This window comes from Vespula pensylvanica, chromosome 4, assembly GCF_014466175.1.
Source record: "Vespula pensylvanica isolate Volc-1 chromosome 4, ASM1446617v1, whole genome shotgun sequence".
Taxonomy (NCBI): Eukaryota; Metazoa; Arthropoda; class Insecta; order Hymenoptera; family Vespidae; genus Vespula; species Vespula pensylvanica.
The window spans coordinates 8,940,458-8,957,886 of NC_057688.1; the positions used below are offsets into that span (position 1 = coordinate 8,940,458).

The window sequence follows — 17,429 nt, forward strand, 5'->3', positions numbered from 1 at the left end:
GCAAAAGAGCGCCACCGCGCCTTAATATTTTGAATGAAAACTGCCAAAAGATCTACTAGTTTGTTATTATTCTGCGTAATCCATTGTTAAAAAAGCAAACGAGCGTTAGATATATAATATGTATCATATCTTAAAAAATATTTCAATAAAATAAATTATTTTCCTAACAATAAGAAAAGATACGGTACAATAATGCATTTGATGCACTGACGTAAGGCCGGTATAAATTTCTACAAACGATTGATCACTCCACGTGAGTGATAATTTATGTATAACCTCAAAAAAATTTGTGAGAAGTTTTTTCGAAATGAGTACTAGTGAAAAAATGCAATTAGACGTGTGGAAAGGTGATTGGGGTTTGGCGTCAATTGACACAGAATGTTTGCAAGTTTTGGTATATATACATATCATTTATTCATATAAAAGAAATGTTTTAACATTAATAGCAATTAATATCAACTTCATATTCATATCATTTTTTGTGGTCTTTGTCTAAACTGACACCTATGCTTCTTGAATCTAATCTTAATGTTATTGTTCAATGTTTTATAATTCATTTTATATGCTTATATACACTTAGGCCTATGCAAGGTTCAATGGAATACCGTTACAAGTTAAAGCAACTAATAACCCTTTTAAAACACCAAACGGTCGATTACCTGTATTAAGAACAAAACATACTAGCTTGGATAAAGTTAGTGAAATAATACAATATCTTAAAAAAACAAATTTCGATTCATCATCTGCAAATAATTCAAAAGAATATGCAGAATTTATAGCTTATGATACTATGCTTAAAGATAAACTTTATCCTGCAATGCAATTTATATGGTATACATTTTGATTATATTATTTTTTCTTTGGAGATATATTTAATTCTAAAATAATTTTTATTCTAGTAATATATTATTATTATATGTATATATATATATATTCCTAGGTGGTTAGATCAAACAAATCTTAATGAATTAGTAAGGCCTTGGTATTGTAAAGCTGTGCCATTTCCTTTGAATTATTATTATCCAAGTAAATTTGAAAATCAAGCAAAAGCTGTGATAGAAACATTGTATCCTACAGAGGATAATATGACTGTAATAGAAAATAAGGTAATTAGAACATTTGAGAAAAATATCAAATTTGATATATGTATAAAAATAAGTGTTTTAACACGGAGGTGGGCACGGGATAAATTTTTTCTGTGCCTATTTCCCTTTAACTATTTATGTAACTTTTGAAATTCTTTTGTTCTTAGTCCACTCTAGTTATATGTCATTATATGATTGACTTTATGCAGCTCTAATACAGTATGTTTTTATGATATATTTTTTATCTCTGTTAAATACGTAGCAGGGGCATAATAAGATGAATAAAACTGACAGTATAGTTCCTCACAATCTCTTAGGTAGAGAAAGATAGAGAGGGAGAGAAAAAGAATAAGGGTACTTCTTAAGTTACTGGTAAGCTACGTGCTCACCTCTGATTTTCTACATTGCAAGACAATTAAAATGATTGAGAAATACTAGAGTTTGAAAGAGATTAATATTACAATATAACATTTTTTTATGATGTATATATTTTTATGTTAACTTACTAAAATAGTAATTTAAAAAAGATTCTACTTTATTTCATTTATATGATTATTTATTATTTCATTATATTATTTTATTTATATATTATTTCATTTATATTAAATATTTATATAATTTCATAGAAATGTTATTTCCTTAGGTATATTCAGAGGCTCAAAAATGCTTAACATCATTATCTACTAGACTTGGAGATTCTAAGTATTTCCTTGGCCAATCTCATACTATGCTGGATGCAGTTGTGTACTCTTATTTAGCACCATTATTGAAAACACCTTTAGTTAATCCTCCTTTGCAAAATCATTTGAAAGCATGTACGAATTTGGTCACTTTTGTAACACATATATCGCAAAAGTATTTTAGAGATGAATATCAACAATACGAGAAAGTAAAATCAGAAAATAATGTAAAGAGAATGAGAAAAGATTCCTATACAGAATTTCCTAATAAACGACGTGATCAAGTATTGGCTGGCATATTTGCTGCAGCAGCTATGATTGGTTATGCTTTATTAACTGGAAAATTGGAGGTAAATTTTAGAAATTCCAAAATTTGTATTTTTAATATTCGTTTATTGCCAACTAATAAAATATTTTAGGTACCTATAAAGGACAATAAAATGATTAATCAAGCTGAAGAATATATATTAGAAGATGAAGTTGATGAATAAGATTTATTTAAGGTATTCAAATAGTAACAATAAAAATTTTGGATAACAGTGTCATAAATATATGGTTTTATATTTCACAGTAATAAGCAGTTTATCTTTTTGGAAATATAAGTTATTATTTTGCATTTTAAATGCATGATAAATGGAATTATAAATTTTGCCATTAATTTTTTCTTGACCTATATTTTGGAAAAATTCCAGAAGTAGCACACTGTATTTCTTCTATGAAACTTTCAAAATTATGAATTGTAGTACCACCTAAAATAATTTGTACACCCGGATTTTGTTTGTTTAAGTTATATATAGTTAAACTTTCTTCATATGTTGTTCCACCGATCATAAACACAATAATATCTTGTGGCCTATGAAGTAAACAAATAACTAGAGATATGTTTATAATCATTGAAGATGATATATTAAATAGTTGTAGAAAGTTCCTATATTTACCGTTTAGACATAACTATGTTTCCCAAAAATGGATATGTTTGTGTATTTAATTTTCCTTTTATTAAGTCTTCAATAGTTTCATTTATTAGTGGTGTATGTCGTGTGTATACATTATCTACTCCATTCAACTCTTTAAATAGTTTTTTGGTGATTTTTACAACTGATTCTTTGTCAAATAAATTATTTTGCCTATTATTGATGCCACTATATTCTAATACATTATGAACAAGCTGTAAAATGAAGAAAATAATTATTTTTTAACTTTTATGTACGAGAATGGTATTACAATAATTAATTTGTTATATCATGATTAATTACCTTAATATATCTCTCTGAAATATTCCTTTTCTTTAATAAGTCTAACAAACTAGAAATCTGATTATTTGCATGATTCTCATAATGAAGTGCATAAAGCATGACTAATCGTGCAGCATCGACTTCTCTTACTTTCTCATCATTAATAAGCTTTTTTACTCTCTGGAGCTATAAGAGTAAAACAATTTTTTTTCCATTTAACTTCATACATTCAATTATACGATATTATATGATTATATAATATTCATAATAAAAATAACATACTTGTCCTGAGTGATCATTTACGCAACTGAGTTCTTGTTCTAATGCTGATACTTCCAACAAATTATATTTTCCAACAAGGGAAGAAAGTTCTCCCACAACGGTTACATGTTTGGCTACAGTTCCAGACATTTTTTTGAAAAGTGGATACGTTTCTACAAAAGTTTTCATATCCTCTATACTTTCTACTTTCTGTTGATTTTTTGCCTTTCTTTGAAATACATCCATCAGATCTTTTATTGTCTGTCCAATTTCTCCAAAATTTAGGTACAAGTTCTATTTGAAAAAATATATTTGTAAATAAAATGTAATATACATTTTTGATAATTATTACTCTAATTACTTTCTTACATTGGCATAAAATTCATCATGTTCTGCACTAAGAACAACTTCTTTTAATTCTTTAGAAATATCTTTTACATGAGATAAATTAACACGATTATTATTAATTGTTAGTAGTTCATGGACCATTGCTTGATATGTCCACTGATTTAATAATGGTGTAACTGGATCATCTCTTCTATCGACAATGAGTAATACAGGATTAGATTCCTGTCTGAATTCAAAAGAACTTGATTCCTTACTTAATACCTCACGAATTTTCTCCGCTAACTTTTTTGCCATTTCAGAACTATTTTGGTAACGAATAAATGGACATTTCTTAAGTGATAATAAAACTGAAGTTATGCCTTGCACTGTTCTTTGCAAATGTTCCAGATTCCATACCAAACCTTAGATATAAATTTATCACATAATAATCTTATCGTAAATTAATATTCATTACTATATAAACTACAGTATATTAAAGAGATATACTTGCTTGTCATGCTATAATACCTTCAGAACATGCAGGAATCCCAAGTGAAAATAAATGCGGACTAATTGCTAAATAATCGGCATAATACTCGTGAACTTCTCTGACTACTTCGTATTCGTCACTTTCAGCCAAAAGTTTGATATCAGCCTTTGCAATAATATTACTAAAATCTAGATATGGAAATTACATTCGTATAAATATTTGATATCGGTATTTTGATAGTAGTTAATGGGATATATGTAATTGTTACTCACAAATAAAATAAAAACCATATTTAGGACACTTTAGTTCATTACAAAGTAACTGAATATTTTCCTTGGTTGGTCTTATGAAAACAATACATTTTAAATGCTTTAAACTATCAGTACGGATACCAGAATCTATTCTTTCAAATAAGTAAACTTCCTTCATTAACATCTCAGACTGACTGTATAATAAACTAATTATACTTGTCTGAAAAAACAAATTTTAACATAGAGATAAAAAAATGATTAAGTTTTATATGTAATGTTTCTACATATAGTTCATCAAAATAAATATTTCAGTCTTACTATCTTAAAAAAGTTATTAAATAATCTTTATTTGAAAAAATATATATAAAATATATATGAGATATATGAAGAAAGAGTTGATAATATTTGTCAAGGAACATTGTATTGACGTTTTACCGTTTGTTTATCCATTAAAAGAACCTTCATATTTGGCCCTGTTTCATCTGTCATTCTTGTAATATAAGATTTTAAAGCTGTTACAACACTCATTTTGACGAAAATTAATTTACAATTTCAAATGTAGAATTCTATTTTCTTATCATTTGTCATATGATTAATCTTCCTTTATCTTTTAATTTAGTCAGCACCTTTTTAACACGGATAAAGTATTATGAAATTAGGTTATATCGACGTATTCGATCGTAGCACCGTATTTTGACATTCGTCAAAGATGTGTTTCTAAGCGTTTTGCTTTCAAAAATATATTCCCTATTAATTCATACATTATTTAATATCATATTTTTTACGATATGATTAGAAGAATAATTATACTAATATGAATTTATCACATTAAAATAGTATGATATCCCGCAATACATTACTATAAGTGAAATGGAAATACAAACGTATATATAATATTATAACAAATTTTCAGAAAAAGTCTGTTTCTTGACAAGTAATATTAGATTTGTAAAGACCTATTTTAATAGACAACAGTTTTTATGAAATTTATAATTATTTCGTGACGATTAGAAGAATTTAATAAAGCTATGATGCGATTGGCTGACAATTTGACGAATCATGATCGATCTTATATAAGTTAAAAAAAATGTCACGATGTGGAATGAAATGGCGTTGTTGCATTGTTAATTAATTATGGTATTTGTTATTTAGTTGATATAGATATTCTTATTAATTAAAAAAAAATTAAATTATTTTTATATACACAACGATGTGTATATATATAGATACTCTCTTTTATATCATCTATAAGACAATTTTGTAAGGATGAAGTTATTAATCATGTTCAAACATAATAATAAAATTTGATAAGATTCTTTATAACGTTCACATGAATTAATAAAAATTGATTTAATTTTTTACGAAGTAATGGATTGTAATAAGAAAAATGAAGATGACATGATAGATCGGAAAACATTTTCTTTACTCTCAATTTAATCTGCAACAAGTGTCTGATCGATATACATATACATATAAAAGTACGTAAGTATATAGACACAATACTTATTTACTAAATTGTGCTGCGTAATTTTTTCATATATTAATAAATATTAATATACAATTTGTCAAAACTTATCGATTACTAATTGATTGCGTTTTAGGATAAGAATAGTGAAAGAAAAAAAAAAAAAAAAAAAAAAAAAAGAAATAATAAAATTAATTGAATAGAGAAAACGCGTTTGGAATATAAAGTATAAATAAATGAAAGAAACGATAGAGGTAGTTTAAACAAAGAGAGATATTATTTATCATGAATATAAATTAACGATACGAAGCAAATCTTTTCGCAATGAAAGTACAAACGTTATACATAGTCATGATTGTGTTACAGTGAAACAAACATGAAACGAGTCAGACAAGAGAGAAGTACTTTAAAATGGTTTCAAGTAGTTTTGATATATGGTATGAAATAACACGATACAACCCGATAAAGGTATTATCAAACGATCCTCTTTATTATATCAACAGTATATCTCACTTTCATATACATACATTTTATTCAAGAATGTCCTTCTCTTTCTCCCTACTCTGTCTCTCTCTCTCTCTCTCTCTCTCTCTCTCTCTCTCTCTCTCTCTCTTCCTCCCCGTTCAAGCAACGTAGCAATCGATTTGAAATCCAACGCATGCCCTCCTCGTTTATCGTAGCAAGAGTTGTTCACTCAGTCAGTGGCATCAGAGCTATCAGACCAAATACGTACTTCACAAAGAGTTATGAAATAAAAGTTTTCTTCCACCTTATTTGCAAGTGATTATAAAATAGAAAGGCAGTCGCATCGACTCAGCAAGACTAATTCATAATATCTGCATGCTGTCCAATCTTCAGGTAAGTCCTATTCTTAATTAAATTCTTACTAGCCGGGAAGAGTGATGCCATTGTGTACCACGCAGTTTGAGAAAGAAAGGAAGGGTCGGTGGAGGGAAGGAGAGCGATGACAACCTGATGCTTCGACCCTTAAAATGTTTCTTTATTGTCGAAAGGATTTCACTAATTAAATCAATTAAACGAAAGTCAAATGAAACGTAATTAGAAAACCTGTACAAAAAGAAAAAGAAAAAAAAAAGCAAAAGAAAATTAACGTTTATACAACGAATTTCTTTTTAATTACATTGGATTTTTCTTTTTAAACATTATTTCACTGTATTCATTCCGAAGTAAATTTGTAGATAGGAAAAAGAAGATTGTTATGGGAATTATCGTAGGTCAATAAATCACTAAAATCGCAGCTTACAAACTTCGTTCTCGTTTTCAGAAAGAAAACAGCTGTCACGCCTAAATGATACATGTCGCTCCAATGATTCTATGATTTTCAGTCAATTTAAATAGCGCCGAATTGTATAAACAGAAATATTTTTCTTTTCATAGATATTAATTTTAATCAGACAAAAAGAAAATTATATATTGTTTAAAATAAATGACAGTACGAAGTATTGTTTCGTAAAGTTATAAATTTTACTTGTATTTAGTAAAAGAACCCTTCTAAACTCTAACAATAATACAAGTAAAACTGATAAAACAATTTGAATTTCATTTCGAATGTTTTAACTTTTCGTAGTTGAAACATAAATCTTTATTTTGAAATTAAACTGAGATATATGTATTGTTATTCATATCTTTTATATAAATAGTGTAAAAATATAAATGCGTTCGGACATCGAAGTACGATAAAAGAGGTCATTATAAATATCATTTGAATTATATAAATTATCTAAGATAAACACCACCCCTTTACATCGCAGTTTTCTTAATTAGTATATTTTCACAATTATTGCAGTCAAATGGAGTATGAGTAATTTAATTGATATTACGAATTATAATTTATGGAATTTTTAATACCTCTCTATTATAACAATTCTATATTACGATACATGCTCGTTTTTTAATTAATATTTAAGAAACGCTTATGCTCCATTTGACTTTCACTATCTTTTTTAATCGGTCAAGTAGTATTATGGTTCCTATTTTAGATTGGGTTCTTTTGAAGTAATTTCATGTATATATACCTACACACACACACGCGCGCGCGCGCGTAACAACCTATAGCTACCTAATAAACAAACAAACAAATAAAAATGTTGAATCGATTCCTGAATCATTATCGTAATGTTCGAACGTATTACCTCTCTTTATTGTATCCTAAAATATATCAGTTATTAAAAATCACCCACACATAGATATATGTATATTCGCTTTTTTCAATGTTGTATAACATTGCTATTAACATATAAATTTTTTTCTAGCCCTTTGAACAAGGGAGATTAAGAAGTAAACGTTCTATAAATTGGCCTGACAATTGGAAGAGTATCTATGGGGTATAAAAATTTCTGGCACGGAGGATTAGGGCTGTTATTGCTCTGTATCCTCTACCATGGTATTTTTGCTGATGGTGACGTCGGTGAGTATATAATTTACGATTACTTTATTAATAAACGATCCAACAATCAAATTCAATTTCATTTTTGTCTAATTACTTCTATCGAACATTATTGATCTTAATCCTAAACTTTAAACTCGTTCGTGAATATAAATTATGAATTTATCTTGTTTTTTTTTTTGTTTATAAAGGAAGGATTTTTAATTAGGAAATAAAATAAAATCGATGTAAAAATTTTTTATCTTCGTTCAATGGTATAAATTTTGTTTCTTTCGAAAATTAATATTTCTTACAAAGAAAGAATTTTCTCATTCGTATATATTTTTCTTATCTTTTCATTTTTTTCTCTTTTTCTTTTTTATATGAAAATTAATGAGTTGTCGGAATTTGAAATTCATTGATGCATGTGAAACGTATGTTAATAATTTCATTTCTTAGGTCGTATATATGATAAGTAGTATTATTGATCGATGGATTTAATAAAATGTAAGAAAAATTACTTGTGCGTTCTCCTTTCTTTTATAGAAAACAAACTCGTTCCAGGAACTATCTCTCTCTCTCTCTCTCTCTCTCTCTCTCTCTCTCTCTCTCTCTCTCTCTCTCTCTCTCTCTCTCTCTCTCTCTCTCTCTATTTCATCTTTTCATTCCTCTTTTATTATAATTCTTTCAACCTCCGCACACATTCTTAAAGAGACTTCATAAAAATTTATATTATTATTTTAATTGCTGACATGAGATGTCTCAAAGCATCTTTCAGAAAAAGAACACTTTTTTTTTTTACGGTCGTTTTCATATTGACCGTATTTTAAAAGATTGTCGTGAAAACTTGTAATTACCCCATAAACTTAACTTCCATCCACTCAACGCGAACTTTTCTATTTCCATTATTACCTCTTAGTAACTCACGTTCACCCACCTTGACCTTTTATTCAGAATTTTTAGAATTTTCTTTCACGCATATCTGTTTATCATAATTATTATTTGTTGTTTATCTAATCTTCCAATAATACAAATAATCCATTTAATTCATTTTATATGCTAAAATCATATTCTATATATGAAAGAACAGAAAACAAATAAAATGAAAAACAATTCATTCGATTCATTTGAGAAGAATATTTTGTTAAAAAATCGTTGTGCGTTTGAATGAATGAATGAATGAATGAATGAATGAATGAATGAATGAATGATTGAATGATTGAATGAATGAATCAAACGCAGTTAGATTTTCTTTTTCCAGATATTTTTATCCGATATATATATATATTTTTTCTCATATATATATATATATATATATATATATATATATATACATATATATACAGTTATTTACTTATTTACTTATATACTTATATAACTATATACGTATATAACTATATAGTTAACTTTCATCGTATCGAAATCGATATCGGAAAATAGTTAAACGATAGCCTACGAGCTAGGCTTTGTTCGAATGCAGCAATAACGTATACATACATACAATACGTGCTTAGGAATGTAACTCGTTGGTAGGTTTTGTTCAGAGTAGGCTCATATCGTTGCACGAGCTATAAGAGAAATTCGGAAGTACTTTTGAATGGCAATGTTAAAATAAATGAAGCGAATAAGGGACAGAGTTCGATTTTCGCCCACGTTCCTAGCAACGGTTATTGAGCCGTATATTCAGCGCAGTTAGCCAGCAGCCACCGCCTTCGACTTCGGAGTCTCTCTTCGAGGCCATTTTCCACGCCCATATTTTTTCATATTTTTTCCTTCTATATTTTCATTAGATACACAATGCTTTTCATTTAAAATTCTTTTTATATTTTCCTTTTGCTCTTTCTCTTTACAGATCTCTATTTATAATACTTTCTAATAAATACGATACCTCTTTGATATTTTCATATTTGTTTAGTATCATAATATGCAGGTTATCGATATCACGTAGGAAATCATAAAATTGTGCAAACGAACGCTTCTCTTTTTCCTATCTATCGTATCTTTGGATATATATATATATATTTTTTTCTTTTTTCTAATGCAATCAAGTTACGTTTTAGTAGCGAAATCTGCTGACCACCACTTGTTGCCCGTCATTTAATAACCGAATTGAAACATGACAGGTGGTTGTTATTTCATTCATAAGCTGAGCTAGTTATCCTATCCTCTTTATCTATCTTTTATTATATATATATATATACACGCACGCACACGTATATATACTTTGGTAAACGTCATGTTCAAATCGTTTTAGTCGTTATTTATATTTATTATTTTTATCCATAGGCTGTCGATTTAATATAAATCTTTGCGATTCTCAAACGGAAGTATGTTATGACGGTGAGTTTTTAAATGATTTTCTTATATGATTTTGTAAAATATTGATACGATTTAAAAAAAATTTCTTGAATCATTATCTTCTATTTTATTTCATAGATTTAGTTTTTGGAAAGTGTATACCTTTGTATTCCAATTTTGAAGCAGATGATCTATATCAGTAAGTTTCATACTTTATGAATTGATATCATCGGAGAAAAAATTTATTGAAATTGAAAGGATATATCTATCGTACTTTTTTAATATAGGTATAAATTAGACACTGAAGAATTGAATGTCTTACGATTGCAATTGCAAAGATTGGAAATTCAAGGATATAAATGGTCGCATCCATATACGCAGTGTATCTTACGAACGTCTTTAGATAATCTTCGATATCGGTATAATATGACCTTTTAATGATTTATTAAATAATTCACTATATAATTTGTTTTAATTCGTGCTACAAAAGAAAATAAAAGAGATATTATATACTTTTTAATATTTATTTATTAGATTAACGCAGGATCTTCGGAATTGTCAATATTTAATGGAAAATAATAGATATCGTTTGAAAGAGGAAGATATCGTCGAAGATAAGGATAGAGTAAGTGATCGGTCAGTTGTACAATGAGTACATGCAACTTTGATCAAAAAATAAATAAAAAAACCTCTTTATATAGTTTATAAAATATATATTAATGATAATATAAAGAAGTAATCGCTTTTTATTGCAGCAAACAGTTCCTTTTGCAATAGTGAAGTTTACACCCAATGATGGCAATTCTTATAGTGAATTTGCTAATGAAATATATTATCCACCGGGTAGCCATGACGAATCAACAAGATTATTTCCAAATGATAAAAAATTTTTAGATCTATCAAAAAATGATCCTGAATCGGAACATATGCGTCAATTATATAAACTAACGTATAGCTCAGATCCTTCCGATAAATATTCTTTGATTAACGACAAAGATTTCTATAAAAGAAAATTGCGTAAAAAATCCTTAACCTTAGACGATGTCAAAGCACAAATTTATCAATCTCAACCGTATTATTTAAATTCAAAGGCACGCGATAAATCAGACTTTGACAGACTTAAGGACGTTTTAAATGACGATAGCCAGATGAGAAAACTTAATGATGACATAAACTTTCAAGAAACGAGAATGGAATCTAAAAACAATCCGGACATATTATCTAATAATAAATTTGGCTTTGATGAATCTTACGAAGATAATTTTGATATTGTTCCTGAAGAGGAATATGAAAAAACTTTTTCAAGAAAATATAAACATCCGACGGTATCTACTATCGAATTTTTAAACGACAAACCATTGTGGCGAGATAATACAAAGCGACATATAAATATCGATAAAAAGATGGATTATCTGAATAAAAATCTTGCTAGGATTGAAATGGATTTGCAAAAAGATAAAGACGTTGATTTGCCAGATGAAGATGCATTGTTTACAGAAGGAGGAATGGTACAGTCTCTGAGACAAGGAACGGATATTGGTTCGGATACTGATGGTAAATTTTAATGTTAATAAACATTTAATATCTTCTCGAGATCCTATAATTAAACTTATACAAATGGAAATTTCATTTCAATTTGTTTTTATATAGAAACCCCCTTTGACATTCATCTCGACGATTTGAATGCATTTTTATTGAGACGCGAATTATCAGGTTTTAAGCGACGAGAAAGACTCGATGTTAAAAAACCAGGTCCATTATTTCCAACAAATAATCATATATTTAAAATGCAAACTCCTATCACTGAAAAAGATTCTATGGTTCAAACTACGACTGAACAAGAAGATGATAATGTAAGTTTAAATCTACAAATATGTTTGACATATTGTGATATCGTATATCTTGCTTCTAGAACGATGTACCAATTTCGTTACCTGTGAAGAAGGAATGGAAAAGTAATGTACATTCTTTTGAAAAGTCTTATAAAAATGTCGACACTGATCATGTCTACATTGAATTTCAACAAGAGTTTCATACTTGGGTAGAAGGCGAGCGTGTTGTTGATGAGGTACTTACGAGTTACGTAATTAACGTTAATTTAATATTATTAAAATCAAATATATTCGAACATTTTAATTTCACAGGTACGTAAATTATTAGGTTTAAATACTGGAACTTTGACAGACATACGAGTTGGGCGCGCAGAAGTAACATTCAAAGTTAACGAAAATAATCAAAACTTTAACTCTACTGACGTTGTAAATAAGATCGGTGAGCATTTATTATAAATATATATGTATATAATAGGAAAAAAGGTAGATAAGAAGTAAAAGATATTAATTTGATTTTTTTTTTTTTTTTTTTTTTTTTTTTTTAATTTTTTTAGATGACATAAGAAACGATTTACGAAGAAATCGAGGTGTAGATGTGATTCGTGCAGGCATTGGAGATAAGGTTCCGTACTATCCTTATATTATAAATAAAAACTATATTTCGTGAATAATAAATTATATTTTATATGAAATATAATAAATTATATTCTATGAACGTCGATATTCAAATATATCGAATCGGATCGAATTCAATAATGAGATTTGATTCGAATTTTAGATACCCATATAATGATTATTTCTTTTCTTAAACAAAAAAAAAAAAAGAAAAAACTTTATCTACTTTAAGGCAAAATTACCAGCGACCTTGGAAGTACCAAACGATTTAGAGATGAATTCCACGTTATTTGGAGCGATAGTAGCTGCTGGAATAGCAGCTGCAATAACAGCTGCAGTAGTCACCTTGGTAATAGTACGTCGACATGCAAAATCTCGAGAGAAACTCGCAGGTCTAACTACACCTGATCCAGAAGCATCAAAAGATTATCAAGATCTTTGTAGAGTAAGAATGCAGGCTAAACAACCTACAGAAAAACAGGAACCATGGCGTCTTAGCTCATCGCGTGAAAATGAAGCGAATAATTTCGTATCTGATCGTTCTAGTACGTCTTCATGGACCGATGAACCTGCTTTTTCAAACATGGATATATCAACTGGGCATATGGTTCTAGTAAATAAAAACGATTTTGAAGTGCTTTATATAAAAATTTGTTTTTTCTATGACTGTCCTATTAATAATATTTGTAATTACAGAGTTATATGGAAGATCATTTGAAAAATAAAGATCGCTTAGATCAAGAATGGGCTGCATTGTGTTCGTATGGAACATCCTCGACCGATGTTACAGAAAACAATACTAAATCTAAATATAATCGTCCCAATGCACCACTTCCCTATGATCATTCTAGAATTGTATTGAACGAACTTACAAATGCTAATAACTCTGACTATATAAATGCATCCACGATTGTAAGTATATTGAAATCGCATGAAGAATTATATTCGTTAATGTTTAGATTGTCTTTTCTCATTATTTCATTTTTCTTATATAACATATTTGATAAAATGCGCACGACATTCGTTTTTTCGGATGCCGCACATGAAAACAAAGAAATCGGTAAGTCACACGATTAGCATGAAGAAATCTTTTTAGAAAAGCAGCAAAGTTATGCTGAATGAGCAGTGAAAAAAGCAATATCGTTAATTTAGCTTGAACAAAAAACATTTATTTCATAGCATTGAGAAGCATGAATACTGAATTGTTTACAATAATTTGTAAAATGATGGTTTATTTGCTATTAGCACATACACTATTTATACATACACATATATAAACATGTATAGTCATGAAACGATTACAAGTGTAAGGCAACAAGAAATGTAAGGTAAGTAGTAATTACTTACAAAGAAAAATTATTAAAGATTACGTAGGAGACATTTGAAAGATTAGAAAATAAATATAAAATTTATTAAAAATCATTCATTATTATGCATTGTAAAAAAGCTTTCGTGTGACTTGCTTATATTAAAAATATTTACGCTAATGTAAGAACGTTAAGAAGATATCTATCGATCATTGATTTACATTTTTTAGACGGATCATGATCCACGAAATCCAGCTTACATAGCAACTCAAGGACCTCTGCCACAAACAGCAGCAGATTTTTGGCAATTAGTATGGGAACAGGGTAGCGTAGTTATCGTGACGTTAACTCGACTTACCGAAGATGGTCGTGCTATGTGTTATCGTTACTGGCCAGATCAAACAGAAGGATCCGAACGATATCATATTTATGAAGTGCATCTGGTTTCGGAGCATCCATGGTGCGATGATTATTTGGTCAGATCATTTTATTTGAAAAATCTTCTTACTAGTGAAACACGTACGGTCACGCAATTCCATTTCCTCTCTTGGCCAGAGAATGGTGTACCACACTCAACTAAGGCATTATTGGAATTCCGCAGGTATATAGACGATTTATTTCGAATAATTCCTTTGTCTAAGTGAGATTGATATATTTAATTGAATTAATATTTTAGGAAAATTAATAAATCGTATAGAGGTCGATCCTGTCCTATCGTTGTTCATTGCAGGTAAGTTACAAAGAGTTGCATACTCTAAATTATAATAATAATAAATTTTAATAATTAGAAATTATTAAATAATTTGTAATTATTGTTATTATATGTATATGATCTATGATCTACGAGAAACATACATATATATTTATTTTATAGCGATGGTGCTGGACGTACTGGTACCTACTGCTTGATTGATATGGTTCTAAATCGTATAGCAAAAGGGACAAAGGAAATTGATATTGCCGCTGCTTTAGAACATATTAGAGATCAAAGGCCGAATATGGTTGCTACAAAACAACAATTTGAATTCGTACTAATGGCTGTTGCGGAAGAGGTACACGCGATCTTAAAGGCTTTGTCTATTCCTTCGAACGAAAAAGTATCGACTACGGGAAATGGTTCCTCTTCACCTACGAAATCTAACCAGTGATCTGTTTCTTCATCGGAAATCCGGACTGGCGACCATAGGGAAAGTACTATATAATTAAGTCCAATGTACCTTGAAAAATGGCCAAATATCTATAGTAAATGTATAATCATATTGATATTCTATTGGAGTAACTACTGGTTTCTTCTAAGTTTCTTTTCACTTTGCCTTCTAATCAATAATATTCTTGATCCTTGTATACACTATTTATAATGATTCTCTAATTGATTTTAGAATCGGACTATATGAAAAACAACTAGGCAGTTTAAACAAATGGATATACAATAATGAAAGTTCATAAATAAATGAACCATTAGAATATTACTATCGATTCAACAATTGACTCAAGGCATCGCTTCTTACAATTAATATATCAAACGCTCCCAGTATATTACTCTGCATTATTGCAATAAACTGATATATTAAACAATTCTACTTCGTCCTACAGAATAACAAATACTAAAGTATAGAAAATATTTCTACCTCAATAAGCTTCTAATTTTATTTCACTTTATTTAAATATATATTTTTTTGTTAATAATTAAGTATTATATATTTTTCGATGCAAAAATCAGACGGCCTAGAGAAATATAATTGAAAGTTACCTAATTTAAAAGTTACGAATAGTATATGTTTCACATATAGAAACACGTATAAAACAAGGAAATTCTATTATTGAATGGTATTAAGAAATACTTATATATCAAGTATTTTTCTGTCCCTGGTATAAAAATATTTTCAAATGAACAAACACATATTGCATAAGAATACAGAAATGAATAATTTTTTCGTAGTCATTTTAAAATATAGCTAAAATAATTAAGTAAATCGTATTAAGTATGAAATATTAGAAAGCTTTTATTTACATTTACAATTTATCGATTATCCTGTACAAACGAAACGAAAGTAAAAATTTGGATGATTAATATCGAATTATATTATTTTATATTACTTCGTTATAATTCGCTTGTATTTAAATTTTTTGTGTCAAATATTAGAAAAGCTAATATTGTAATGTTTTTAATGAAAACTAATCTAAATAATCTCTTGTCTATTAGTACATATTTTATGGTGACTATGAAAAGGTGCTAAAAGCTTGTATACATCTATATTAGAATTATTTGAAATATTTTAACAAAATCTTTAAAAATTCAAGTTTCATTGCACAATTAATTTAAATAATTATTTTGAAAATGCTATTTATCATTGCTTTTATTCACACATATATATTAATCTATAAGAAGTGACTGGAATGTACGATTGTACATCTATTTGTTGTTGAGTAATATTATCATTAAAAGATATGATAATAAACTCTGTTGATGTGGTAGAAATGGCATAGACTGTACGATGTATATCTCAATATTCTAATATTATAATATTCTAAAACAAAGCATCATTTACTTGACTAAAAAATGTTTTTATTATGCAAATATGATTTAAACATTTTGCTTCTATTTTCTAAATAATATTTTTAATGAAAATTCTATTATTTTATTGAATCAAAAAAATAGCCACTTCAATTGCATTGAACATTATTTTATTACAAACAATATCAAGATAATATTATAAGAATATAATTTCTTAACAAATCATTTTATATATATATATATATATGTATGTATGTATGATGTATATTAGAAATTTATTTGAAATATTTTTTCATTATTTTTTGATAATTATTTAGCATACGATTAAATTATGCATCATGTGCAAAACTACAATGATGTTAATATTGTATCAATGTATAAACGTATAAATGTGTAATATTCTTGAATATACTGAAACCAGGAATATGTACGTCCAAATGAAATATGTGAAATGTTGTTTTTTTTTTTATATTATCAGTTTCTATTTTAATAATTAACCAACTTTAAATAACGTTCATATTTTTATAAAATATTATTCGTATTTTGGTTGTCATTTTATTGACTACATTATTTTGTAAATAATCAATAAAGTGGCAGTGCGTATTTTTCATCATTATACATATCAGTAATTAATAAACAAATAATTAATTATATTTTTAGCTATATATATATATATATATAT

At 27.9% G+C, this 17,429-nt stretch overlaps 3 protein-coding genes across 4 annotated transcripts; 2 read left to right on the plus strand and 1 right to left on the minus strand.

Annotated features, from left to right (window-relative positions):
* The first annotated feature begins 72 nt into the window (after positions 1 to 72).
* On the plus strand, positions 73 to 4,266 carry LOC122628632 (metaxin-1). The gene is made up of 5 exons (XM_043811091.1): positions 73 to 394; positions 581 to 831; positions 941 to 1,106; positions 1,729 to 2,115; positions 2,185 to 4,266. The coding sequence occupies exons 1-5, from the start codon at positions 308 to 310 to the stop codon at positions 2,254 to 2,256; spliced, it is 963 nt and encodes a 320-aa protein (XP_043667026.1). The 5' UTR covers positions 73 to 307; the 3' UTR covers positions 2,257 to 4,266.
* LOC122628629 (vacuolar protein sorting-associated protein 45) lies at positions 2,246 to 5,221 on the minus strand. The gene is made up of 8 exons (XM_043811088.1): positions 4,765 to 5,221; positions 4,351 to 4,549; positions 4,117 to 4,266; positions 3,631 to 4,010; positions 3,283 to 3,555; positions 3,022 to 3,186; positions 2,704 to 2,933; positions 2,246 to 2,618 (listed from the first exon to the last, which is right to left on the minus strand). The coding sequence occupies exons 1-8, from the start codon at positions 4,855 to 4,857 to the stop codon at positions 2,420 to 2,422; spliced, it is 1,689 nt and encodes a 562-aa protein (XP_043667023.1). The 5' UTR covers positions 4,858 to 5,221; the 3' UTR covers positions 2,246 to 2,419.
* Positions 5,222 to 6,471: 1,250 nt separating this feature from the next.
* On the plus strand, positions 6,472 to 15,804 carry LOC122628626 (receptor-type tyrosine-protein phosphatase-like N). Of its 2 annotated transcripts, XM_043811082.1 has the most exons (17): positions 6,472 to 6,652; positions 8,068 to 8,222; positions 10,467 to 10,520; positions 10,617 to 10,677; positions 10,766 to 10,897; positions 11,013 to 11,103; positions 11,234 to 12,032; positions 12,129 to 12,331; positions 12,391 to 12,546; positions 12,623 to 12,749; positions 12,865 to 12,932; positions 13,158 to 13,538; positions 13,622 to 13,837; positions 13,980 to 13,985; positions 14,463 to 14,833; positions 14,909 to 14,962; positions 15,107 to 15,804. In XM_043811082.1, exons 2-17 carry the CDS (start codon positions 8,135 to 8,137, stop codon positions 15,378 to 15,380), a joined length of 3,081 nt encoding a protein of 1,026 aa, XP_043667017.1. In that variant the 5' UTR covers positions 6,472 to 6,652; positions 8,068 to 8,134; the 3' UTR covers positions 15,381 to 15,804. The 2 variants fall into 2 exon arrangements, with proteins under 2 accessions (XP_043667017.1, XP_043667018.1); XM_043811083.1 differs by lacking the exon at positions 13,980 to 13,985 and having other exon boundaries at positions 6,474 to 6,652.
* Positions 15,805 to 17,429: the final 1,625 nt, after the last annotated feature.